The sequence below is a fragment of the Myodes glareolus genome, chromosome 10 (assembly GCF_982192425.1).
Source record: "Myodes glareolus chromosome 10, mMyoGla1.1, whole genome shotgun sequence".
NCBI classification, from domain to species: Eukaryota; Metazoa; Chordata; class Mammalia; order Rodentia; family Cricetidae; genus Myodes; species Myodes glareolus.
This window is the reverse complement of record NC_142035.1, coordinates 57,358,230-57,385,445: the sequence shown is the minus strand read 5'-3', so window position 1 is coordinate 57,385,445 and position 27,216 is coordinate 57,358,230. Positions and strand designations below refer to the sequence as shown.

The following is a 27,216-nucleotide window of genomic DNA, read 5'->3' as shown; positions in this document are numbered from 1 at the left end:
TGGTCTACAGAATGAGTTTCAGGACAGCCAGAGCTACACAGAGAAAGCCTGTCGTGGAAAAAAAAATATGTGTATGTGTACCTGCTTACCTCTAAGTCCACCATGTGCATGAGATAGCTTGGGGAGGCCAGCAGGGGAGCCCATGGAGCTGGAGTTAAAGGAAGTTGTGAGATGTCTGATGTGGGTGCTGGGAACTGAACCTGGGTCTTATGCAAGAGCAACAACTGTCTTAACCACTAAGTCATTATTTTATTTTTAAATTGCGTGTGTGTGTGTGTGTGTGTGTGTGTGTGTGTGCGTGTGTGTCTGTCAGTCTGTCTGTCTGTCTGCGAACTGTTTATATGCAGGAGTGCTGGTGCTCACAGAGGAAAAAGAGGGTGTTAGATTCCAAGCAGCTGGAGTTACAGGTAAATGTAAGTCATTGTACATGGATGTTGGCAATTGACTTTGCTCCTCTGTAAAAGCAGTTGCCTTTTTTTTTTTAAATACTTATTTATTATATATACAGTATTCTGCCTGCATGCCAGAAGAGGGCACCAGATCTTATCATGGTTGGTTGTGAGCCACTATATTGTTACTGGGAATTGAACTCAGGACCTCTGGAAGAGCAGCCGCTGTTCTTACTTAACCGCTGAGCCATCTCTCCGGTCCAGCAGTTGGTTTTTTGAGACAGGGCTTTTCTGCGTAGCTCTAGCTGTCCTGGAACTTGCTCTGTAGACCAGGATGGCCTCGAACCCAGAGATCTGCCTGCCTCTGCCTCCTGTGTGCTGGGATTAAAAGAGTGTACCACCAGGTTGGCTCAGTGTTTTAAAATATGGGTTGTTCTGGGGATTGAACACAGGACCTTATACTTACTATACAAGTACTTTATTCATTGGCATGTCTTTCCAACTCTTTGTCATTTCTGGTGCTGAGAAAAGATCATAGGGTTTTGGGTTTGCTAGGCAAGTGCTCTATCACTGGTTTAAATCCCCAACTTCCTAACTTTTAAATTGATTTTGCTTTGCCTTTATTTATGTGCATTTATGTGCAGATGTGTTTCAGTGCCATGGAGACCAGAAGCGCATGTCAGATTCCCTGGAGCGGGAGCTGCTGTGACTGAACCACTTGATGTGGTCACTGCAGAAAGAGCTCTGTCCTCTGCAGGCACAGCCAGCACTCTTAACTGCTGAGTCATTCTCCCTCCATTTTAAATTCAGTATTTTCTCCTATTCTACAAATTATAAGTGTGGTAAAGCTAGAGGTACAAACAGTACTTCCCATACCTGCAGATGCCTGTGCATGGGCATCAGTGTGGCGCTGGCAGACTCTAGTCAAGAACTCACTCACTTGACGCAGGGAAAGGGCATTGTGTAGTGTTTCCAAGGGGTAGATGGTAGGTACCATGGAGCACCCTTCAAATCCTGTTGGAGAAGAGATGAGCAAAGCCAATGTTATTCTCAGCAGATACACTCCAATTGGCCAAGGAAGGGTGGAGAGTCCCTGAGAGCCATCAGGATAGTCTGTGGCTTTTGGAGTCTGGGGCATCCAAGATTCCCAGGAGAAGGAACTCTTTAGAGCCCTTCAGGAAGTCTAGCTTTCTCATCTCCAATTTTCCTAAAATGTCTACCTGTTAAGTCTCCAAGTGATCAAATCACCTTCACCTATGAAGTGCCCATGGACTAATGAAAGCACTAACGCTGCTCTTGCATTTTCTGGGGGAAATAAAATAGGGATCATGGGGCAAGGGGTTGAAATTGTACATCTAACATAAGGCAGCAGGTCATGGAGCTCGGAAGGAACAGCAGATTTCAGGTATCATGAAGAAAAAAAAAACAGATTAAGGAGAAGGGCATGGAATCGGAAGAGGGGTTCATGCAAATTTAGGATGTAGGTAGAAGGGCTAGAATACTTGGATGCAAACTGGAGAGCATGCAGTACATGAAGCTCAGCTGAGGGAAACCACATGCATGAACAGGGCGGGGAATGGAAGTTCTTTCTTGGTCATTTCCATCACATCAAAGCTTTTTCCTTATGCTCTAGCAGTAACATCCTGGGTTTGCTAGGTTTTCTCTATTCCACCAGGAAAATGAGACAACCCCACCCCGGAGAAAAATACCATGTAATACAGGTCTATAAGTCTTGGTAGGGACAAAGGTAAACATCAATGAATAACACTACTTCCAGGACTATTAACGAGGAAAATTCTCCCGCTGAAGAATCAAGAACACATCCTAAACACTCTCAGTCCTCACTCGTTCCAATGCTGCTTCTCCTGAAAGGGACTAAGAACAGGGAGGGAGCACTATCTACAAAAGACTGAGCCTCCTCTTCACCAATGAGTAAGAGTCCTAGCTCAAAATGACCATACCTGATCATCTTCTAACCTCTAGCTTGGTTTGTCTTGATATTTAGTTGATGCCCCCGTGCCTTGGCTTCCTCTTATAATCTAGTGGCAAGAGGGCAGAGGAGTCTCTAGCTCATCAGAGTAGTTAGAAAAACGTTTGAATTTGAAGATGACAGTAGTAGAAGATTAGAGCGATAAGAACACATTAAAAAACAAAAGCAAAAACAAAAACCACCAGATTCCACGGCAAGAAATTATGCCTATGCTGAACAGAGGGGGTAACGTTAGGGGGAGTAAGAAAGGAGGCTAGAAGGGGATGAGCAGCCAACACTACAGCTACCAGGCAGCCTGGTGCCCCAATCCCAATCAAGCAACTAACACAAGTCACATAACCTTAGGGACTAGATAGGCTCTCCAGCCAGAAATGCAGTAAGCAAAGCAATCAGTCCCAGCCAGGGTAGTGGCAGCAGCCAGCCTGCGGCAGGGGGTACCGTAGAGGCACTCGGGGTCATCCTGGCCTGAGCGCAGCCAGTTCCGGAAGAGGCGCAGGTGGTAGGAGCACTGGTGCAGGTGGTGCGCCAGCGTGGCATCCAAGGAAACTGGCCAGCCCCTTGGGCAGTCAGAGGAAAAAGTGCGCAGCAACCGGACCACAGGGTGCTGGTCATCCAGCAGCTCTGCAGGGGACAGAGGGACCACGATAGGAAGCACAAAGATAAAGAAAGAAAAGAAGGAGAAACAATGAGGGGGCGCTGACTGGCACAGCATTACTGGGGGTGGGGGCCACTTAGACCCAAGGTAAGCTAAGGAAGAAGGCGAGATGGTCAGAGAGACTGGCCATCCCTTACTTGGAAGAAGAGTACTGGCACCACACAGTGACTCAAAGCAGCCATTAATGAGAGCCCAGGCCCAATGAGACTCAAAGCAGCCATTAACGAGAGCCCAGGCCCTCCCCTTCTCCCTGGAGCAGTAGTAACATTCTGATATGAGTGAGCTGCTAATTCTGCAGCTGGAGCCCTGACGAGAGCTCAGTGTCTCTGATCTGGCTTAGACAAACCCTAGGGCCTACGTCTCAGACAAATGGATTTATGACATTAGGACAGAGATGAAGAGATTCAAAATCACTTAGAGAAGAAGGTCAAAATATTAAATGTCAAGATAACCCCAAAACTGAAACACTCCAGAAGGCTAAGGCCCGCTGCGATGCAGATTCTAAGAGAGCCACAGACAAGACTGGTGCCAAGTGGCTGGCACAAAATGCTGGCAGGAAGCCAGGAGAAGGACTCCTTTGAAACAATGCAGGTAAAACCAGAGTTTTCTCTTTATAGTAAAAATATGACTAACTGCCCTTTACCTTCCTCTTGTACAAATAAACACTTTAGTCTCAGAATATGGATGGTGGTGATGATGTGCCCCTCACTGGGACCGAAAGTTAGATAATATTACATTGTCTCTCCATGGACGATTGGTCTAAGCACGCTCTGTGCAGCTGGTGTGTGGAGGAACGTTAATTCGGAAACCCTCATTGTTTCAGTCACTTGGCACATTCTGTGGATGCCTGGGGTTCAGCAGCAAAACGGTTGAAGGCATCAAAAGCCATGTGGTAAGGGGTAAAAGAGGAACAGCCGTGTAAGATCTTGGAGGAAATATATGGAGATGAAGGCTGACGTGAGGATGAATAAGGGCTTGATCCAGGAAAGGCAGGAGGATCAAAGTGGGTGAAGATGACTGCTCAGAACTCCCAGATCAGAACTGTTTCATCTGCTGGTCCCATGAGACCACAGCTTCCAAAGAGCTTGGGTTTTAGTTCTTCCTGGACTAGTACAGTGAGGCTTGACTGTACCCATGGTCACACAGCTGTGTGGGTGATGTAATATAAAGAGCCTGACAAGCCTACTGGGTACTCTGATGCTTTGGATGAGCATGAACTCAAAAGCAAAAGCCAAAGAGCAGTGGCTCTTTCCCACTGGATTAACTTGCTTTGGTGAGATCAGTGAACAGTTTAGTGATGTACCACACCCATATGCTTGTTGTAGCCACGGGCTATAAAAGCTCATTAGGAAGAGAAGCAGGGATGCACTAGGACTGATTGCTCTTCTATCAGAGTATGGAGACAACATTGCCTTGTCTCTTTTCCAAAGCCAGGTCCAGTTTTGGGGGGCTTTGTTTGTTTGTTTTTTTAACTGCTGTGCCAAAGTCACACATCATACAAGGAGACGGTGATGCTGGGCAGGAGGGCTGACACATTGTTATGAAGAATCTGCCATAAGCAACTGTAGACAGAACAACTGCTCTGTAATTGCTGAGTCAGTAAAGCAAGACGTTGGCCATGGTGTAGAGCTCTCATGTTGTCTTCAGGGCTAAATTCTATCAATATGATCTTCTTTGTCAAACACAACAGTTCCAAATTTCTCAATACAACAGGCAGATCCCAGGTCCTGGCTTTGCAAGCATATTAACTTCCTAGCTCAAACACAAGAGAGATAAGGAGGCTAGAAGAACCCTGGGGAAGTATGCAAGGTGTCAGAGACCTTAGGTTGTTCTCCTGCACTATACCTGAACTGTCCAGGTCTTTCTTCCTTTCCTCCTTATGGCAAGATTAATTCTTGCTTCTTCTTCAGCCACCGAGTCGGCTTCAGAGAACTAGAGATATAGGCTTGAGGATTTGTTTTATGAACTCGGGTTTTTTCTCTTATGGCACCCAAGAAACTGGGAGGTGGTAAGAGAGGAAGGAGAAGGAAGGGGTAGAGAGACTAAACTTGTAGAGCAAGTAATGATGCTAGTCTCATGATGGCAACATTAATGCATTCATCACCTCTCCGGAGACCCAACTCTCAGCACTGTAGTGTTGGAAGATCTCACTTTCTGGCTTTGGTGTCCTATTTTAAGCTTTAGAAAAGCATATTTATTTTAAATTTATATTGAGCTCTTATTTCAGGGGCCCAGGCTCCTGGTACTATATTTTTGACTAAGCCCAAGTCTCAGGCTTTTGGGCATCAAGTTCTCCTCTATGACAACTGTGGTATGCGAGACTCTGTGAGTTAGCACAGACATGTCACTACGGATGGGGATTTTGGCCACAGGCAGTGAAGACAGACTGGTTGTGGAAATGAACTGAAGGAATACAGGGTGGTCAACCTGGAGAGAGACTTCAGTAGTGTCTAGAAGAAATACATGGCATGATCAGCCAAAATCTAACACCTGCCATTGGTGAGGCAGTTGGTGGGGCAGGGGCAGGAAATCAGAGTAATTTTACCTTCCTCTGAGAATCTCAGCTCTTGAATACAAGAAAACCATATCTAACAAAACTGGATTTACTCGGGGGACAAGATACAACACAGAGAAACAGCTGAGAGTAGGTCTTAGGTTTCCTTGCCATACCCCACAAAGAGACCACAACCTTTCAGGGTACAATTTACACAGATTTAGCTCTTCTATATTCTTAAAATACTGCTGATTCCTAAGTTCTCCAAGGATTCCTATCTCATCTCTTTACTTCCAGCTTCTCTGAGACAGTGTTTCCACAGGGAATACCTGGCCTCATGGAAAATAAAGACTCAAGGTGTAGAGGCCGGGGCCTAGCTCTGCGGCAGAGCATATGGCTACTTCACACCAGAGTTCAATTTCCAGCACTGACCACTCAGTCAAAGGGGAAAAAAGGAAAAGGAAAAGAAAGAGCGAGCTACTTCCAGGACAGGTTCCAAAGTTACGGAGAAACCCTGTCTCGAAAAACCAAAAATAAACAAACAAACAAATAAATAAATAAAATTAAAGAAAAGAATCATCAAGGTCCAGTCCTTTCTTCTTATCTAATATCTCCCACTCCTATTTTTTTTCTTTTATCCCAAAGCAATCTGGGCTCCAGTTTTCTAGGCTCAGGCACTAGGTTAGTAAAACATAAAGCAGATGTCAGGAACACAAGAGCCACACAAAGTACACACAATGGCAGGAGACAGGAATATGTAGATGGGAAGTCATATGTCCAAACCAAAGCCCTAATAGGTAACTGTAGCATTGGTCCAAAAGAAGAACACACACTGCATCCACCCCATCAAGAGTTGGAGAGTAAAATAGGAGATCAAAATTACATAGACCGAGACAGCAGGGAGAGAGTGAGCCCTACCTAGGGGATGCTATTCTCGGCTGAGAAGGACCTTAGTATGTCTGTATGCAGCCTGGCAGCTATGTGATGGGAAAGGGAGCGTCGTGACTGATGTTCGGTGGTGATGCTGACAAAGGTTATGGGATGGTGATGACGGTGACTATGGAAATCAGACCCTGAGTTGCCACAGGGATAGGTCAGCCTATCCAGGCTACAGCCACGCTACAGCTGTCACAAGGGAAATGTCCCCAGAAGGGACACTTAGTGAGGGGCTCATTCAGAGAAAGCAGGGTGTCGATATAGTGGAAGGAAAGGCCAAGTCAGTGTCAGAACTCAGGGTTAAGTGTCTGGAGGTGACATGAGGAGGAATGATGCTGAGTCAGAAGCAAACGTACCGTTAGTCGGATGCTTTGCAAACGACACAGAAAATCGTTTTACGGCCGGGACAAACAAGAGCTCTGGGGAGAAAAGACATCACGGGGATTATACCCACCCCTGTGCCCACCCTCGGCTTTGGAACCTGCCCACTGTGTACTTGGTTCTTTACCTTGCTGTGAAATTTGGTCCCATCCCCGACCCTGGGATCCTGACTACAACACTCCACTTATTTCCTCTGCTGTAATCTCCAGTAGCTGATGTCACCTCTACCACAGCATGGTCCCACAAAACAACCCTGATTTCACCACCACGCTCTCTTCCTAGCCACTTGGAAATAAAATCTGTCTAGAAACATCCTTCCCTTCCCCCAGTATCTTTCCATATCATCTTTTCACCTTAGCTGAGCAACCTCCACATGCCTAGCCTTGATTCCCTGGAACTTAAGCAAGACTCCACTGCATTCCTCCTGACCATGGATCATCCTCTCGGTCCTCATCCTACAGGCCAGAATCCAGGAAAGAGTACAAATTGATGCAGCCAGGCTGTGTGTGGGAGATTATGAAGGGATAAGCATAAATCAGTAGTATCTGTATGGCGAGAGGGAATGCAAATGGAGGAGTGGAAGGGGTCCCGGCTCCTTCTCCTATCTATCATCCATGAGGAAAGCTTAGTACCAGGCCACTGCCAGTGCCATCTTAAGCATGAATAGTTCTGAAGCTGTATGCTTGCTGGGAGACAAGTTTAAAAAAAAAGAGAGAGAGAGAGAGAGAGTTGCCCCCCAAAACCCACCCACATACCATCTCGGTGCTTTAGACTGGCAGGCGGGAGTTTTTTGCCATGGCTGCGGGCGTAGTCCTGAAGATTCGGAGCGCTGGAGGAGCCGCCCAGCACTGTGGTGCTGAACAGCCCTGTGCACTGTGAGCCTGCAAGGCCGGGAGCACATTAGTAGCCACACAAAGCTGCATACAGAACACCCAACTTCACAGTACAACATTAAGACACACACAGCCATTCAGCGCCACCACAACGCAGCTACTCCAGGGAAACACAGTGTCCTCTACTGTCCATAGCCACACCAGGCAAGCAAAGTAGCAACTCTCCAGAAGATCTACATGGCAGAGACAAAAGGCCACTACAAAAATGGTGTTAGTCTTATTAGGCACTCGATCTACTGAGGTGGACTGTGCTTTCCAGGCAGCTCTCAGAAGTACTAAAAGAATAGTCTCCCTAAACTTTTAAAAGCTACGTTACTTTGTGTAGGAGGTGAGAATTCAGGCCATGTCATGCATGTGGAGGTCAGGGGACAACTTTCAGTACTCAGTCCTCTCCTTCGATCATTGAAGGTCCCAGGGATTAAACTCAAATCATCAGGTTTGAGAGCAAGTGAGTGCCTTCACTGCTGAACCACCTCACCGGTGCATGCTCCCCTACACCTAACCAGGGGTCCTTTACTCTGGATAGAGAATTTTAGAGACCCAGAAATCTAGCCCCTTGGAGGTTTGAAAGGAAAAAGCTTTCACTGGAACTAGAGACTGGGTTTGGGTACTTGGCTGGCACACAATTCCATGTTCTTCACCTAACCATCTATCATTCAGAGTTTTTCTCACAAGTATGAGCCTACTAACGCTGCAAGGGACTCAGAGATCATCTAGTTTAACTCTTTCATTTTACACAATAGGTGAAGAAACAGACCCAAAAGGAGTCTCCTTTGCTCCAGTACAGGAGGTAAGGAGGACCAGAGTCCAGGTCTCCTTCCTCCGGATACTATGTTTGGTTAGAAGAGAAGGATTTTCTTCACAAAGAGAAGCATAGATTCTGAAATCAAGATGGACACAAATCAGAAGACATCTGAAAAGTCAGCTACTTATAAAGTAGGGTATACCAGTTATGTGCGAAGCACCCTACTAAGACAGAAATCAAGAAATAATGGAAAGACTGTCTTTCCTTTCCTGCTCTGAAAAGTTTATTGTCTTGCAAGCCCTGTGATCAAAACCAGCTGCTCACATATTAAGGTTCAAAGAAAGCAAAAAGAAGTGCCAGTCTGAGGAGTAAATGAAACGTGAAGAACCTCTGAAAAGGACAAGTCAGGTCAGAAACCGTCCCCAGGGTGATCTAGAGTAGGGTGAACTCCCAGTCCTCCATCTACAGCCTCAGGGACAGAGTAACCTGGAAGTCCTAAGACCGACATTCTTAAGTGTGGTGGCTCACACCTTTAATTCCAGCACTAGGGAGGCAGAGGCAGGAGGATCTCTGCAAGTTTGAAGCCAGCCTGGTGTATGTAGGGGGAGTCCCAGGACAGCCAGGGTTATACAAAAAGACCCTGTCTCAAAAAGCAAAAGCAAGACACTCAGACTCTTGGAATTTGCCCTTCTACTTTGAAATCCATCATAGCCAAGATCCTGGGTTTGGCTGGGGAGGTCATATCCATATTCAGACTAAAAGAGAGGATCCTTTGAGCCTACAGAGAAGACCAGGGTCCCAGTATTTCAGGGCTACCAGAAAAATTAGAAAGCTCAGATAGGCAATGGTTTTTACCCTGGCATTCAGGACCTCTTTATGCAGCAACTTCTCCCAAATTCCATGCTCTGTCAGGCTTTAGAATGACGTGTCACACTACAAAAGAGGTCTGCTTTTCTTCAGAGAAAGCTGAAGGGAGCTGGCTCTATCCTAGACCACAGGAAGCTCTGTCCTACATTGACTTCCTCTGCTGAATACTTTTCTGGTATAACCATGCCAGCTCCACTCTGCCTGGTCCTCAGGTGTCTCAGAGAGCAGTCTCTATCTTACCTTCTGTCACTAGGTCTGTGTATCCCTCACTCTGCCATATTCTGTTTGTTTGTTTTTGAGTTTAGAGTCTCCCTATGTTGTCCGTTCTGGCTAGCCCAAACCCTGGGTTTTAGGGGTCCTCCCATCTCATTCCCCACAAGTGTTCTGGTCTATAGGCACACGCCACTGCTCTAAATATACCTAGTCTCCTATGCCTTATTCTTTTTTCTTTTCTTTTCTTTCTTCTTTTTTGTTTTATGTTGGTTTTGGTTTTGGTTTTTGAGACAAGGTTCCTCTGTTGTAGCCCTGGCTGTCCTGGAACTCACTCACTCTGTAGACCAGGCTGGCCTCCCTTGATGCTGGGATTAAAGGCGTGCACTACCACCGCTGGGCTGTTTATTTTGTTTTTATGAGACAGAGTCTCACTGTGTAGGCTTGGATGGCCTGGAACTCACAGAAATATACCTGCTTCTCCCCCCAACTCTGACCTCCTGAGTGCTAGGATTAAAAGTGTATTACCACACCTGGCTCCTATGCCTTATTCTTTTTCTTTCCTTCTTTTTTTCCCATTTTTCTCTCTGCTTATGACTTATTCTTGAAAAGACTCCCACTTACACACCTATCTACTTTCTAACCTATCTGAAATCTATTCCTTTATCTTCTTTTTCTTTTCTTTTTTTGTTTGTTTGTTTATTTATTTATTTTGGGACAGGGTTTTTCTGTGTAGCTTTGAAGCCTGTCCTGGAACACTCTCTGTAGACCAGGCTGGCCTCGAACTCATAGAGACGTGTCTGACTCTGCCTCCCGAGTACTGGGATTAAAGGTGTGTGCCACCATCAGCCAGCTCTGAAATCTATTCTTTACTGGATCTTGCTGTTTCTTGACCTTTGGGATTCCTGGGGCGAGAAGTCCACTTTGCTGATCTATAGTTGTCATTTAATCCTCAGAGTTGGTTTAATCCCCAAACCAACCGATTTCAGGGTTCTAGAAGCTAGTCTACTTCCATAAAATTAGGTTGGAAAGTTACAAAAAACATTTCTCCTCTTTAATAGTTCAAATATTAACATTTTGGGATCAAGAAATTAAGCAGCAAGGACAAAAATAACAAAAAATTAGAAGGTTTAAATATAGAGAATAGGACAAGATTTAAAAAAAAATGAGCCAGGAGAACCAGTTCAGATCCCACAAGTTATTTCTGACCTTCAGTTAATTACTTGGTTTACATGGCATTGTGTTCAGAGGCGGTCCATCTCAAGGACTGTCCCGTAGAATACCATACCCTCTGAGGCTTGGTGCTTCCTCAAGTCTGTGTCCTTAGAAAAGGTTGAATGACATTCTCCACCCCTTTCCAGGGCTCAAAAAAAATCAAGAGACATTCCCTCAGTGTCCTGAGAGAAGCCTCTGCCACTTCACCCGTCTTAGATTTGTGTCCCTCAAGCTTCCGGAAGGAAAGGAAAAAGGTGCAGGATTAGGAAAGCAGGGTGTGAAAACTAGGTTTCAGAGGAAGATATGGCACAAGGTCTCATATGAAAATATGACAACCGGGGGTCACAAGTACCTCTAGTTTTACCTGCATAACTCAAGCACCTGTCACTGATAACTCTGAAGGGGTCAAAGCCTCCATGGTCCCTTAAAGTCTCGGTTGGACTAGAGGGACAGATAAGGAATGAGAAGAAAAGCCAGAAAAACACCCTGCAGCTAGGGAAATGGGGATTGGTGGGGAAAAATCAAAAGGTAAACATTCTTCTGGGGTGAAAACAATCACCTAGATCCATCCAAAGCTAACTCTGTCCTCCTCCACTTTACCCCTTCCTACATCTGACAGTGCTGACTGGCTGCTCTCAGTTCCCGTGATGAAGATTTCCCACGATAAAACTCTGGATAACAGAGAGACAACCCTTTCCAACAACAGGTGAGTGATGTAGGAAACCTACCTAGGCCGCTCTGCTTCATCTCTGCTGGGGGCCGTGAAGATGAAAACAGCCGGTAGCCACCGGGTCTTGAAGATGAAGTCTCAGACAGCACCTGTAGAAAAAGGACTTTCTATCAATCCCCTTGTCACCTCAAAGTAGAAAACCCAGGTTCTGAATTCTTGCCCCTACAAAGCCAAGCAGTATCAAAAAGATTAGATGAGCCAAAAGATTTTTATGGTGGAAGAGGAATAAAAAGGGAACAGAGTGCACGCTGCAGAGTGAACTGTCCAGGGAGTCCATCTATGTTAGAAGGCATGTCTACTGCCCAAACACTGGTCTTTGCAGCTCCCCCCCCAACCCCCGATCTGGAGAACCGCGATCCAACCATTTGTCGTCCTCAGCCGAGTAGGCACTTCAGTCTTACCTGCTCCTTCCTAGGACATAGAAATCACAGTGACTCAGCCACAAATAAAGTATGGCCTGCCCTCTCTTTTCTCCAGAGACAGCTGGGGTGAATGGAGCCATCCTCAGTTTCGTATTTAAGCCAAGAAGCCCTCCCCTCCAATTATTTTCTTCCTGGATACACGAAATTGATTCTTTTTCCCCCAAAATAACCATGAGGGCCAATCACACAGCTCCCAACATACATCCCACCTAAACAATGAGCAGTTTCCCTAGATCCCAAAAGCAAAGACAGAAGGCAGGAAAGGAAGGCAAGGCGGGAAGAGACACCTGTGTGCAGGAAGCCAGGTGAGTGGTGGACACAGCCCGGGGCTGTAGGCCGATGGCTGGGGAAAGCCGAGGGAGGTCTCCTGACCTCCTGCGGCGCCGTCCCCTCAAGGGGATCAGGTCCAGGTTCCCCGTGCACTGCATGTTCATGACCTGCAATCAGACCGGGTGGAAAGCCGGTCAAGGCTCCTTTAGCCCCCACGCTCCCAATGCCCCAGTGCCCAAAGGGCAGAGTCAGTTAGAGAGCTGGAGAGGATGGCCAGCTAGGGCACAGTTGCTAGTAAGGTCACAAATTTTATAATCTAAAACAGTTCAAAAATATGAGAAGACAAGAGAAGAAGGAGGGATGAGATGTCATTGATGAGGACAAGATGTCCAATACTGGCCTACAGAGCAGGGAAAGAAAACATTAATAATATAAGGCTGTGTGACTAAGGACTGGCTGAGGAGCACATTCTGAGTAGTCATCACCCTGAATGAACAATACCAGTGACCCAAAAGAAGGAATGTAGTTACAACAGGAATCACAGATAGTTCTGGAGGCTCAAGCCTGTGAGTCCAGCTCAGGAGGATAAGGCAAGATCACCAGTTCAAAGTCTGCATGTGCTACAAGGTGAGTTCAAAATCAACCTTGGTAATTCAGCAAACCCAGTCTCAAAATAAAAGACAACAGAAAGGGCTGGGGATGCTGCTCAGTGGTTAGAACACTTGCCTGGCATATGTGAGGCTCTGGGTTCAATCACCAATACCACAAAGAAAAGGGATCACACTCAAGGAAACTTCCAGAAAGAAGACAATCCCAGTAAGTCTGAGAGAGTTATTGCTTATGTCCCCTGTGCTGATATAAGATGACAAAGGGACAGCCCAGGAAGACAATCACATACTGTCCCGTCCGTTGGATCTACTGCACAGGAGTGACAGTGTGTGCAGAGTGCTGGGCACCCAGTTCCACCTGCACCTCAGGAAACTAAGGCACATCTCTGCGAAAGAAACTGCATGTTCCAATCAGCAACCCCCTAAAACAGTCAGGAAGCAAAGGGTAAATCTGGCCAGAGACTGCAGTTTATTTTCTTGGTCTTCTCTAAAATCTGAAATGTAAATTTCTGCATTAACCATGAAAGCTTATTATAGATTTTTCTGAGATATCCCTAAAACAGAAAAAACAAGTCCCATAAGACAGAGGCCTGTAGAGAGCAGTTGAATAGATCCATGATTCCGAGCAGCATCCAGACCAGGCAAAGTCTCTGATACAGGAATAAGTTATGACATTGAGAGGAAAGTCATGGAGACAATTAAAGAAAGTATCATTGGGCCAAAGAAGAAAACTTCATTACCAAGAAAGACAAATCCAAACCTGAGGAAAGTAAGGAGATGCGGTGATAAATCTATACAAGTTCTGTCCTCTAGATTAGAAAACCAGAAGTGGGATTTGAGAAAAATTCTAAAAGTATCACAACACAGACCCAAGCAGATAAACCTCCTCATTAGGAGAGACACATAGACTCTGGATGATCAATCATCCTTCTGGCATGACAATCTAGATAACCCTAACGGCATTCAAGTGCCAAGAACTGCTCAAGCCTGAACAAACAGGAGAGGAGAGGGCCTGGCCTCCATCACCAACTGCATTGCTACTGCAGTGACTTTTAGTGCATCTATAAGATAAGGTTTAGGTTATAAGATAAGGTTATTGCTCATATCGTATAGATGGAAAAAGATGCAAGGCTTGAGAAGCTACCTGGACAAGGTCACACAGCTTCTGAGAGTCAAATGGTGATATCAGCCCAGAAGTCATTCTGTCTCTACTTTATCCTAAAATTTTTCCCCTTAGGTATTGCTCCTGGGTAAGTCTTTAACATCACAAGTAACAACCAGCTTAAAGAAGTCCTACTGGAGACCAGCTGTGAAAGAAATATTAGGTAAACATAACACCACTGCAAGGGGACTCAAGCTCTAAGTCTCAAGAAGATTCAGAGGAAAGGAAGATATTTTCCTACGAGTACTGGTACCCCCATCATCATCTTGTCTGTCTCATTACCTCCATGGATCCAGCTTTTCGATTCCGAATGAGGGGTGACCTCCTTGGGAGGCCAGTGCCCTCGACAGGTTGGGGAGAGGTCTGCAATGCTCGGTCTGGTTCATCTGAGGCCTTCCCTGGGCACAGGTTCTCTATGCTGCCTTGATCTGCTTTCATCTCCTCATTCTGTTCCATAATAGACAAATGGAGAGACATTGATGATTTTCATCTTCCTAATATCAAACTCTTCATCCCTTTTAACCACCCTTGATTACTTCCCAGTTTCCTACCACCCGATTCCCTGGTCCCTAAGTCCTAGAGCCCCAAATCCCAGCTCTCTGACCCACCTCTGAAGAAGCTGGGCGGAATCCACAGCCAGCTGGGGCACTGCCCTCTTCAATACCTTTCACCCCAGGGCTGAAGTGGAGCTCCACATGGAATCGTTCCTCTGACAATGGGTCCTATGGGGCATCACCATATGAAGGGTAATTGGGAGAATCTGGATGTGGTGACAAGACACGCGGGAGCAACAGAGAGGAACTCACAAGGATACAACCACCCAGGAAAGCCAGGACTGAGGTTTCAGGGTCTTGCCCTCAGTCTGGGACTCATCTATTATAGGAGCTCACGCCTCACCTCCCGTTCTACAATCTTTTCTTTCCATCTCTCCTAGTAACAGCTTGGCTATGGTATACACAGCAGAATTTTAAAGATGTCTTTGCTAAGACTGACACACACACAGCAATATCAGCAGAAGCAAGACTCATAAAATATTGTCCCAAATTCTACAGATGTTCTAGGTTATCTCTCTGGCTCAACATCACCCCAGAACAGAGGTTCTGTTCCAGTAGGATCTTCCTAGGTGCTCTGAGCCATGTTGCACCTACACACTGCATCTAGCTGGATTCTAGAAATTCTTTTTCTTTAAGATGAAAACAAACTTATTAAGTACACTGTAAAGAGAGCAACAGATATGGCAGTTGAAGAAAAACTACTGACCAAAGTCTATAAAAAATCTAAGAATAAGAAAGATTTTGTGAACCAGTGGGACAGCTCAGCAGGTAAAGGTGTCTGCCACTAACCCCAATGATCTGAGTTTGATCCCACTGCAGTGAAGAAGAAAGTCAACTTCTGCAAGTTGTTCTCTGATCTCTATACATGTACAGTGCATGTCTGCACACACACTGATCTTTATACATACATAGTGTGTGCTTACAAACACCTATGCACACACATGCACACACTGATCTCTATACATGTACGGTATACATACATCTTTACAAGTGCATGCACACACTGATTGTTATACATGTACGGTGCATGCCTGCACATACCTACTTGCGCACACGTGCGCATGCATGCATACACACACATACACGCGCATGAGCACCCTAAGTGTCTAAAAATAAAAGGTAAGTTGCTTTTTAATGGAAGTAGGAAGAAGGGCCCTCTCCTCATCCCACCGGCTGGCTCCTCACCCGTGTGTTGTCCTCATAAAGCATGATAACAATCTGGGTCATGTAGTTGAGCTCTGAGATGGCACTAAGATAAGCCAAAGCTCGCTGCCACTGTGCATCCTGGGTCTCCTACCAAACACAAACAAAGGTAAGCCAGTGCCCAAGGACAAGTAAGAGGAGTGGGCAGGGGACCGAGGAGGATGACAAACGCCCACAGGAAAAACAAACGCAAGGACGGCTGATGACTGCTAGAAAAGATGCTCAGAGGTCGGAGGAGGGAGGGGGTGCTTACATCAAGAAGTCCCCCATAACGGAAGACACTGAGTAGGGAGTGAACGTGACTTTCGCTGGTGAAATACAGACGTGTTCGAACATGGCGCCCTGGAGAGAGCACTCCACGGGAGTACCTGGCGTGAAAGTTAAATCAGATACCCAGTCAGACAATTCTTTTCCTTATGACAACTCCTCCTCCCACCTAAAGACTTCTCTCCTCACCATCCCAGACCCTGCCTCTTCTTGGCTCCCCACCTGTCTTAGCCTTGATTTCCCCAGGGCTCCCAGCAGGCCCCCCTCCCTCCATCCAGTTCCCCTCCCAGCCCTCCCTCACAGGGGATGCAGCTTGTTGACAGACTCATCCTCGTGGGTTCTCTGTAGGTCAAGCAGGATTTTCCGCAGAAGTGGAAGACAGAAGCCCACAGCAATTTCCATTTTCTCCTCCCGACTAATCCCATACTCCTGAGGGTCACAGGCCAGGAAGAAGAAGCAACTCAGTTAGTCTTGCCACACATGTTTCCCTCAGGCCTGGCTTTTCCTTCCTGTCCATCACATCCCCTCCAAAAGTCTCCTCAGTCAGTCCTGATGCCCAGACTAGCCCTGGGAACTGTAGAAACTCAATTCCTTCTCCAAGTTTCCTTTCAAGGTCCATTTCTTTTCTCCCCTCCCATTCTTCCCACTGGATCCACTATATGAGACACACCTGGGGAATGACCACATCGGCCAGAGCTTTTGAAAGATGCAGCAACTCGGCTGTGCCCTGAAGCCCCAGACTCCCGTTATGCTGCACATCATACTTGACACAGTCGTAGATATCAGGGATCTTGCTGATGTCATAGCGCCCGCTCTTGTGCCGAAAGTCACGCTCTAGTTTGCTCCAACGCTGCAGCATTAGCTCTAGTGTCTCACTGTGGTAGAGCTGCAGGTCTGAGGGGAAGGCAGACAGTCAGCATAGAACCGGAGGGATGCATCCATGCCTGAGACTTTGGAGGGCAGACAGTAGTAATCACACCCACCTACAGAGCTGGGGTCCTGCATCCGTTCCCGAATCTGGTGGGTTAGGTTTTCAATCAGGGAAAACACCTGATTACAGACTTTGACAGGATTCTGGATTATAGACATGGAGTTGAGGAGAGAAGTGCTTCCGGTGGGAGCCAGCTGTGAGGAACAGAGAGCACAGGCTCAGGGCAATTCCCAGACTGTGGTTTACTACAGAGAAACTGGCTGTAATACAGATCTGCCTGCTGGCTCATTTCAGGAGGGATCTTTTGTTCCTGGGCAACCTGACAGTTCTGGGCCTTTAAATGAGGACACTGTCTGCTCCAACACACAATCATCCATGAGGGGACCGTCTTAAAAGTTTCAGAGTCCAGAGAAATTAAAGTACACTTATAAGTAAAGTATACTTTACTTGGGGACTGTAAAATACACAAGAGAAATGCTGGAGAATAAAGAATAAATTCCTTACAGTCTCTGTGGAATGTCCTGATGAGAATCAGAGAGGACTGTCTCACACTGACCTACAGTCTTTCATTTGCTAGGCTTGTTTTTGAGATAAGGTCTTGCTATGTAGCCTTGGCTGGCCTAGAATTCACTCTGTAGACCAGGCTGGCCTCAGACTCACAGAGATCCACCTTACTTTTGCTTCCTGAGTACTGGGATTAAAGGTGTGCACCACCACAACCAGCTTCAATTTAAGACAGTTACCATCAATACAAAATGAGGAGGACTGCAGAGATGGCTCAGCAGTTAAGAGCAATTACTGTTTCTGCACAGGTCAGGGTCTAGTTCCCAGCACCCACGTGGGTAGCGCACAGCTACTTAGAACTCTAGTTCCAGGAGATTTAACACCTCTTCTGGACTCCACAGGCACCTAGGCGCCAGTGCACAAACCCACACACAGATACATATGCACATATACACTTAAAAACAAACATAAACTGGGCAGTGGTAGCACACACCTTTAGTACCAGCACTCGGGAGGTAGAGACGGAGAATCTCTGTGAGTTTGACCCAGCCTGGTCTACAGAGTGAGTTCCAGGACAACCTGGGCTATACAGAGACACCCTGTCCCTGTCTTGAAAAACAACAAATAAGTAAATAAACAAACAAACTAAAATACTAAAATAGACAAGATGGGAAGGACTAAGGGTGGATGGAGTTCTAGCTAAGGTCTCACAAGCTTCATTCTCACTAACAAAAGGAGGCATAAAGAAAGGGAGAAACCCTAGATTTTCTGCTTGACAGTGAACAACACTAGACTAGCTGGGAAAATAAGGAAACAAGTCTGCCCCTTGGTGAGTCATTCAAGAAGCTACCAGAGGGACCAGAGAAATGGCTCTGCTGTTAAGAGTGAGTCTGCTCTTCTAGAGGACCTGAGTTTGGTTTCCAGCACCCACGTGGCAGCTCACAATCGTCAGTAACTCCAGGGATCTGATGCCCTCTTCTGCCCTCTATGGGCATGGTACAAACGCGGTGTTTATGTATGTGTGCAGGCAAAACACTCATTCACATAAAAAAATTTAAATACATACTAAAATAAAGAACTTATCAAAATTAAGTGTGGGACAGTAAACAAGCAAGCAAGCAAACAAACAAACAAACAAACCCAACCCAATACCTGGCCAACTGTGGCCTAGATACTCAGGAAAAAGAAGACTGATTTGGGAATAGTAACTGCCATCAACGCTGATGGGCAGCAGAGACTGAAGTACTAAGCAGTGAGGCCTTCAGAGAAGACTCCTGAGGTCTAGACTGCCTCCACCACCTTGAAAGGGTTGTTTAAGTTACTTGGAACTTAGGTTCCTCCTCTGTAAGATGAAAGAGGGTAGGGCAGTTGTAATAGTTCCCAGAAGATTAAGGTGACCATTAATTCTTTGTCTTTCTCTCTTTCTGTGAACCAGGCCTCGCTTTGTGACTGCTTCACCATGATAAAATAACAACCATTTATTGTGTTCTTTCTGGACCCCTGCTTTAGAAAGCTTGGAAGCTCTGTAGACAGGAGGCAGAGGCAGGAGGGTCACTGAAAGTTCAAGACCAACCCAGGCTCCATGGCAACATCCTGCCTCAAAAAAAAAAAAAAAGGCTTCTAACTTCCCCTGAGAAAACTAAGATACTAGACCAATCACATGACAAATTCTTGTGAAGGGGACAGGTCCTGCAGTTACAGGGAGAGGATGAAGTCAAAAGCCAGCTATCCCACAATTCTAGTTAAACCTCCAGATGTAATAGATTCCCACCCCAACCAGCACTGCACTACTACTTCAGGAAAGCACAAGTAAGGCCAGATGAGCCCAGGACTGAGGCAATGAACTGGTGAGTGCTCTACGTTATAATCCTGGGGGCAGTTTTCACATACATCACTCAAACAGTCCTCCAACTTCAAGACCCAAAGTCAGCGGTCTCAGAACTACGCTTTCCTTTAGATTACAGGCTTTAAAACATAAACCACAGGGGACATAATACCTCCAGCAGAGTTTAAGACACAATCAAACACACTAATATTAATGCAGCAAAATGTATGACATTTACATTGAGTGAAATAAATAAGGATTCTAAATAGTCTCATGATATGTCTGCCAAATGAACCCTGATGCCAAACTTATATCAACATATTTTCATAAATAAATAAATTTTTAAAGATTTGTTTATTCATTATGTATAGTATTCTGTCTGCATGTATGTATGCAGGCTAGAAGAGGGCACCAGATCTCATTACAGATGCTTGTGAGTCATCATGTGATTGCTGGAAATTGAACTCAGGACCTCTGGAAGAGTAGCTTAACATCTGAGCCATCTCTCCAGCCCTTACATTAATAATTTTAATCTTTAAATTTGTGGATAATGAAAACTGTGGGCATGAATTTACCCCAAAGGGTGGTTGGGAGGATTAAACAAAATACTGTAGATTAATAAATATCCTAAACCAGTGCCTAGCATATAACAGGTAGTAGTATTTAGAATGTTAGGAATTAGGTTGCAGGGTAGCTGGGGTACAGAGAGGAGGCGCATGTCACCTGGTCATAGTCCTCGGGGCCAAAGGGTGCATCCTGCTGCAAAATGTGATGCAGCCGTGCCTTGACGCGGTGCTGACAGCTGCTCAGGGAGTCACTGTCGCTGTCCAGCAGTCCGTTCATGTTGGCGCTCTTCACCATTTGCACCAAAATGGGTGTTAGCTCCCCTTCTAGAGCCAGGAGGCCCTGGAAGGAAAGCACGGGTCTACTAGCTTCTCTTCCGGGTCAACATCCCAGACATGGGATGAAGAGAGCGCCTGAAGAGGCCGACTCCAACCGGTCCCAGCCCCTCTGGACACAGACGGCTCTGAATTAGCACAGCAGCTCTTGAACCCTTTCCATTGAGTCCTCCAAACCCTGTTTCTCTACCTAACGGAAGCAGAGGCAATGGAAGAACGAGAGGGCCTACCTTCGCGAAGGCAGCAGCAGTCATCTGGACGCGACCCTCGTCGGATGCGTAGATCTTGAGGTCGTGACGGAAAGTGCTGTGGAGGCGAAGCAGCCCACAGCCAGGGAAGCCAGCATAGTCACCTGGAGCAAAGGGGAACGCCAGCACAGACTGTCACCCAGCCGTGTGGGGAACATATTAACTGTCCCTTTAGCATCCTCACAGCAGCTGCCCCTCCCCTCCCCTCCCCTCCCTCTGATTATCTTATCCCAGCCTTGCTGGGCACTCATTTTCCAACACTTACCCTGGCCTCCAGGGTACATGCAGCGAAAAGCTCGCCCCAGCTCCTCGGCCTGCACACGGCCATCAGGAGTCAGCTCTCCACCCCACTTCAGTACCAGCAAGAGAGACGGAGCCAGGGCTTCCCTCTGTGGATCTGACGGAAGAAGGCACAGTGGATGGGCATTTCCCAGGGATTATGATGGGAACACATAGACATTAGGCTTCTGACAAGAACAGAGGTAATTACAGGTGGAAACCATCCACAAGGTTGAGAATAAGAGATCTGAGAGCCGAGTATGGTGTTACATGCCTGGAAAACCAGCTCTTGGAAAATGGAGGCATGAGGATTGCTGGGAATTTGAGGTCAGCCTGGGTTACACAGCAAGACCATGTCTTAAAAGAGAGGCCAGTGAGATGGCTCAGCTGGTAGAGGTATCTGCCACCAAACCTAAGCACCCAAGGTCTACCTCTAGGACCAATGTGGTAGAAAGAGGGGACCGACCCCCACTGTTGTCCTCTGAGCTCCACAGGTGCTCTCTGGCATGTGTGCCCACCCCCACTAAATAATTAAACATAATTTTAGAAACTTGAAAGAAGAAAAGGAGGACGAGATGCGGGAGAGCTGCTCACCTTGGCCCTCGTTGGAAGCTTTCACTCCGTGGGGGTAGTAAGTCAGCTGCACCTTCCGATTGATACCCGAGAAGTGGCCGTACCTGCAGGGAACAGCCAGGCATCACATTCCGCCCTGCACCTGAGTTCCTGTGAGGAGCTCCTGCTGCTGTCCCCTCTCTCACATCTCCAGCACAGACTTCAGCTGCTCCAGCTTCCCGCTCTTCTCCTCAATCTCAGTGCCTGGTTCTTTCTCCAGTTCAGCCAGCAGGAGCCTCGTAATGTCCAGCACTTCCTAGAGAGACCACCGGGAACCGTGTAGGCCTTCCCGGCCATCCCTTCTCAACCCCACTAGGGCTCCTGCCCAGACCCAACACCTTACCTGGAGCTGCTCAGGTCGCTTAAGTTTTAATTTTCCCGTCTTGTATCCACCATGTTTTTCAAAGAGAGCAAAAAACCTTTAAAGAAGTAAAAATAAAAGAAATCAGACCTCCTGGGAACTGTGCTCCATCCATTCTCCCTACAAAGAACTATCCATCTAAATTAGGCTGTTCTTGCTACCTCGGGTGGGTCACTTCCATCTTCATCTTCTGCTTTGGAGTTCGATCTCCATGACGGATAATTGCGATGACACAGCGGAGCTCCATCCTAGGATCGGAAGTGTTCTCAGAGTCATTCTCCCACCCCAAACCTTCACCTCCCACCATTGCATTCTACTCGAGACATCAGAGAACAAAGGGCGCTGAGATTAGACACGGTGCTGGAGTTTCATATTTTCTTTTCAAGACAGGGTATCTCTGTGTAGCTTTTGAAGCCTGTCCTAGAACTCGCTCTGTAGACCAGGCTGGCCTTGAACTCACAGAGATCTGCCTGCCTCTGTCTCCCAAGTGCTAGTATTAAAGATTTGCACCACCGCCACCCATCCCAGATTTTTAATGTTTCCTTACATAGTGCCAGATGTGGTAGGGACAATGGGAATGTCCTCGGCTTCTGTGGGGATGGACCATGGGATCTGGAACTGTGGGGCAAGCTCCCGCATAATGGTGTTCCTATGAGGCAAAGCATAACAAAGTTGAATGAAAAATAAACGAACAATTGTATGACAGAAGGCCATACATATATATGCAGTCATGCAGCAAAAGAAAGCATTAATATAAAGCTTGAAACGTCCAAACAAGAACACCATTAAAAAAAAAAAAGTCCAGGGACATGGCTCAGTTGCTAAACGCATTTGCCACAGCACCTAACCATTTGGCAGAAACAAAAGCATGGCAGTGATAAACCAGTTAAGGTTAATGTTCCCTTTGAGTGTGGGCAAAGGATTTAACCTCAGCACTGCACTATGCAGGCATTTCAACTATATTCTTTTTCTTTTCTTTATTTTTGTTTTCAAACAGGATCTCATGTAGGCCAAGCTGGCCTCCAGCTCAGTAGACTAGCCTTGAATTCTTGAGTCTCCTAATCCTACCTCTCACAATCCCAGTGTTAAGATTACAGACATATACCACCAGGTTTAACTCATACATTCTTTTACTTCTTTTAAATTTTATTTTACTTTATGAGTGTTTAGCCTGCATGTATGTGCTCATGTGTGTGCCCGGTGACCACAGAGGTCTGAAGAAGGCACTGATCCCTTAGAACTGGAATTATGGATGGTTGTGAACCTAAGTCAGGTCCTCTACAAGAACAACAGTGCTCTCAACTGCTGAGTCTTTTCTCTAGCCCTGCTTTTATTTTTCTAATACATGTGTGAAAAAAACTTCTGAGACAGAGCCTCACTATGTATCCCTGGCTGGGCTGGTACTCACATGTAGAGCAGACTGGTCTTGAATTCCAAGATTCTCATGCTTCTGCTAGTATTATAGATATGTACTACCATGTCCATCTTGAACTTTTTAATTAATTAACTGATTAGTTTTGTGTGTGTGATGTCTATGTGTGGGCATAGGTGTGTGTGCTTGTGTGTGATGTCTATGTGTGGGCATGGGTGTGTGTGCTTGTGTGTGTAATGCATATGTGTGGGCATGGGCATGTGGCAGTCAGAGGACAACTCTCAGTTCTCTCCTTCAACTCTTACATGGGTTCCTGGGACTGTACTCAGGTCACCAGGTTTGCATAGCAAGCTCTTAGACCATCTGAACCACATATCCAGCCTCATATATTCTGTTTCAGACAGAGTCTCACTCCTGTAGCCCCGACTGGTCTTGAACTCACAGAGACCTCATACCTCTCTCAAGCACCAGAATTAAAAGCATGGGCCATCACACCCAGTCTTCACGACTTCTTAAAAGTATATATTTTCTTCTCAGGTATCCCAGGCTGGCCTCAAACTCACTACATAGCAGATAATTTTTAGGTTCTATTTTGTATGTGTATATGTGTAGGTAGATGGGGTTATATTCCTGTGTACAGGTGCATACACCAGCCTATGTATGCCTGTGGAGGTCAGAGGTCACAGTCAGGTGTCATCCTTGACCACTCTCCACCGGTTGGTTGACCTGGAGCTCACCAATCATCTAGACTGGCTGGACAGTGAGCCCTTAGGATCGCCTTGTTTCTGCCTCCTTATGCTGCAATTACAGGCTACTCACGACTTGTGACATGGGTGCTGGGATTCAGATCTGGGTCTTCACACCTGCACAGTATGCGCTTCACTGACTAAGCCTGATTCCTTCTCGGTCCCCACACTGCCTTCGCCTCCCAAATGCTGGGACTCCAGTCTGAGCCAACACTACTTTTATGAACACTGGGGACTGAGCCCAGGACTTCAGGCAAGCAATTCTACTACATCTCCAGCATTTTTCAGATAGTCTTGCTCTGAAGCAAAGCCTTGCCTCAGACTTGAAACTCTCTTGCCTCAAACTGTTGAATGTGGTATTATATGTGTATACCTTCATGTCTGTCCTTAATAGAATATTTTTGGTTTTAATTATTTGCTTTTGTTTGTTTGTTTTCAAGACAAGATTTCTCTGTGTAGCTTTGGCTGTCCTGGAACTCACACATAGTGGCCTCAAACTCAGAGATCCATGTGCCTCTGCCTCCCAAGTCCTGGGATTAAAGGTGTGTGCCACCAGCACTCTGTAGCTTAAAGTAGCCTCAAACTTGTGACAACCTTCCTACTGTGATTACAGATGGGAACTACCATAACTAAGATTTTGTTTGTTTGTTTTTGTTTGTTTGGGACAGGGTCTCACTACATAGCTCTGGCTTCCTGGAACTCACTATGTAGACCAGGCTGGCCTCAAACTCATGGAGATCCATCTGCCTCTGCCTCCTAAGTGCTTAAAAGTGTGTGCACCACCACACCCGGCCCAAATCTTAAAAATCTGGATTTTTTCATTAATTATTGGGTGCATAAGTGTGCATGATGTGTTAGTGGGTATGTATGTTATGGCATGGGTGTGGAGTTAGAAAACAAATTTGTGGAGCTGCTTCCCTCTTCCCACCTCTACGTAGGTTCCAGGGATCAAATTCCCATAGCTAGGCTTGTGCACACACATACGCTCTATCCTCAGAGCCACCATGCCACTCTCAACAATGTACTTGTTTGCTTTCTGAGATAGGTCTCTCACTGTGTAGCTCTGACTGGCCTGGAATTCGTGATGCAGACCAGGCTGGCCTGGAATTCACAGAGATCTGTTTGCCTCTGGCTCCCGAGTGCTGGGATTAAGGGTATGGACCACCATATCTGGCCTAATGGTGTACTTGTTAAGACAGGGCTTGGCTAGAACCACCACACCTGCGATGCTCACTGTATCATCATTCCTTAGGTTTTTTTGAATGGTTTAGGCATTACATGCTATTTTGAATGCAAAATCCCAGTATTATCACAGTCAGTAAACTAAATATAGCTATTTACACATGGGAGAGAAAGGCAATCTGTCACAGCTAACACTGTTAATAGCAGTCATCTCTGAGGAATGCATTACGGAGGCAGCAGGGGCTGAGTAGCTCTTTCTCCTTTTTCATTTTTGACTTTTGAATAGTTTTTAAAATAGTTAAAATAAAGCAAAAGCTTTATTTGTTTGTTTGTTTATTTATTTATTTATTTATCCACACAGCCTCATGTATCCCAGGACAGTTTCAAACTGCTTCCATCTCCCAAGTGTTGGGGTAACAGCACAGACATCACACCCGCTTTGTGAAGAGAAGGCTCCTGAGCCCTCTTCCCTGTACCCTAGCCCATATGTCTCTTACCCAAGAATCTTGGCACAGTCATCATAATATTTCATTGAGTTCTTGACAAAGCTAAAGCCATTGACATCACACACAAAGGAGTGACCGTTGGCACGAAGAAGGTCAAACCCACAGACTGTTTGCTGCAAAAGCAAAAAGGCAGAGTGAATCAGCTCCCAAACCCTGCCCGTTTCTTCCCTTCATCCCACAGCCCCATGAGCCCTCTCTACCTTAAAAGCTACGCAGACTTTCCTGGCTACTAGCTTTTCCATGGCGGTCAGCATGACTGGATAGCGAACCTCCTTCCCCTCGCTGTCTCGTTCAACCTTCCCATCCAGAGCTGGAGACTTTCTAGCTTCAGCATGGGCATAATCGGGCCCCACTGTATACACCTGCGGGTACAGAGCACCACTGAGTATGCCCACAGCTCACCCTGTGTGTGAGAAGACAATATGAGCACTAGGTCTGTAGACTCTTCCACAAGAAAAACCAAACTCTGCCCAGTCAAGAGTGGTGGCACCCGCCTTCAGTCCCAGCACTCAGGAGGCAGAGGCAGGACTTCATGAGTTCAGTGACAACCTGGTCTACACAGCAAGTCTTAAGTCAGCCAGAGCTACACAGTAAGAACCTGTCTTAAAACAAAGACAAGACAAAAACTCCTCCAAACATTAAGAATACAAAGACTGGGTCATGAAATGGTTCGGCAGAAAGATGTTGGCTGACAAGTCTGATCTCCAGGATTCATAGGGATGAAGGAGAGAAGTGACTCCTCCAAGTCGACCTCTGACTCTACATGCATGCAATGGTGCGTGCACACACACAAATAAATGTAATAAGACAATTTTTTAAAAGAGAATACAGAGACTGATATTTTTGGTACTTAGCCTTATTCCAACGAACTTACAAAGGTTTCTCCTTAGGACTCTGGCACTACTTTCTAGTCCTTATTAAATAATAATTTACCAATGTTTCACAATTTACTATGGCACCTTGCTCTCACTCTAATAGGGAAAATGAGAATGTATGCATCTCACTTGCTATCTTCACTTGAATGTGAAGTCAGTTGAAATCACATTTTGTTTTCTAAGATCCATACATACTGCCACTTGCCTCCCAAGCACCTCATTCCCACCCGGATGTTTGTAACATTTTAAATCTCTGTATCCACCATAACCTTAACATCTGTGCCATCTGTTGGCATAAACTCCTCATAGATGTATGATCCTGTCTTCCGGACGCTGCTCTCGGGAGAGTAAACGCTGCTCCGACTGCCGATCTTTAGGAGGGAAGGAAAGGAGAACAACATTGCCTCCATCTCTAGGCTTTGCCCATAGATCCCCTCTCTATTCCCAACAACCTCACCTCACTCCCTCCTTCTACTCTCTGACTTCCCAGATGCTCAGATGTCTCCCATACCTTACGAAAGAGGCGCTGGCTTCCTCCTCCAGCAGAGCTGGGGTAGTAGATGTAAACATTGTGGTCCTCTGCACTCACTGGCTTCTCCACAAAGGGCTTGGGAAAGACAGCTCCATTGACCTCCACCTGGTCTTCACCTTCTATCAGGCTGCACTCTGAAAGATGGGCGTGGGATCGTTCTTAGGAACTAAGGTTGGAGAGTATTTCCAACTCCTATTTCCCTGAAGTTTTAATCTATACAACCTTTCACATTTTATGACCACGTCCTATAACAGATACGGCAATGCTTATATATGGCATTTAGATATGATAATATCTATATAAAAGTTCAACAGCTCTGTCTAAAGACCCACAACTCTATCTATAATCCAACA

The 27,216-nt window shown here is 46.1% G+C and overlaps 1 protein-coding gene across 28 annotated transcripts in view; it reads right to left on the bottom strand.

Moving 5' to 3' along the window:
• The window catches only part of Ppip5k1 (diphosphoinositol pentakisphosphate kinase 1), a 47,598-nt gene that overhangs the window by 14,184 nt on the left and 6,198 nt on the right, over window positions 1-27,216 (bottom strand). For 12 of the 28 annotated variants that reach the window (XM_085696342.2, XM_085696337.2, XM_085696335.2 and 9 more), the window contains 25 exons: window positions 26,843-26,997; window positions 26,601-26,702; window positions 25,657-25,818; window positions 25,448-25,569; window positions 22,198-22,299; window positions 21,812-21,898; window positions 21,633-21,708; window positions 21,436-21,545; window positions 21,272-21,354; window positions 20,664-20,795; window positions 20,381-20,502; window positions 19,975-20,157; window positions 16,975-17,116; window positions 16,662-16,885; window positions 16,293-16,420; window positions 15,978-16,092; window positions 15,707-15,814; window positions 14,576-14,689; window positions 14,250-14,414; window positions 12,215-12,364; window positions 11,504-11,594; window positions 7,601-7,726; window positions 6,821-6,883; window positions 2,818-3,000; window positions 1,266-1,403 (listed from right to left, as the gene is read on the bottom strand). In XM_085696342.2, the coding sequence (XP_085552468.2) occupies window positions 1,266-1,403; window positions 2,818-3,000; window positions 6,821-6,883; window positions 7,601-7,726; window positions 11,504-11,594; window positions 12,215-12,364; window positions 14,250-14,414; window positions 14,576-14,689; window positions 15,707-15,814; window positions 15,978-16,092; window positions 16,293-16,420; window positions 16,662-16,885; window positions 16,975-17,116; window positions 19,975-20,157; window positions 20,381-20,502; window positions 20,664-20,795; window positions 21,272-21,354; window positions 21,436-21,545; window positions 21,633-21,708; window positions 21,812-21,898; window positions 22,198-22,299; window positions 25,448-25,569; window positions 25,657-25,818; window positions 26,601-26,702; window positions 26,843-26,997 (3,183 nt within the window). The remainder of the gene's footprint in view (window positions 1-1,265; window positions 1,404-2,817; window positions 3,001-6,820; window positions 6,884-7,600; window positions 7,727-11,503; window positions 11,595-12,214; window positions 12,365-14,249; window positions 14,415-14,575; window positions 14,690-15,706; window positions 15,815-15,977; window positions 16,093-16,292; window positions 16,421-16,661; window positions 16,886-16,974; window positions 17,117-19,974; window positions 20,158-20,380; window positions 20,503-20,663; window positions 20,796-21,271; window positions 21,355-21,435; window positions 21,546-21,632; window positions 21,709-21,811; window positions 21,899-22,197; window positions 22,300-25,447; window positions 25,570-25,656; window positions 25,819-26,600; window positions 26,703-26,842; window positions 26,998-27,216) is intronic. The other 16 variants (XM_048459499.3, XM_085696352.2, XM_048459502.3 and 13 more) reach the window with 14 other exon arrangements.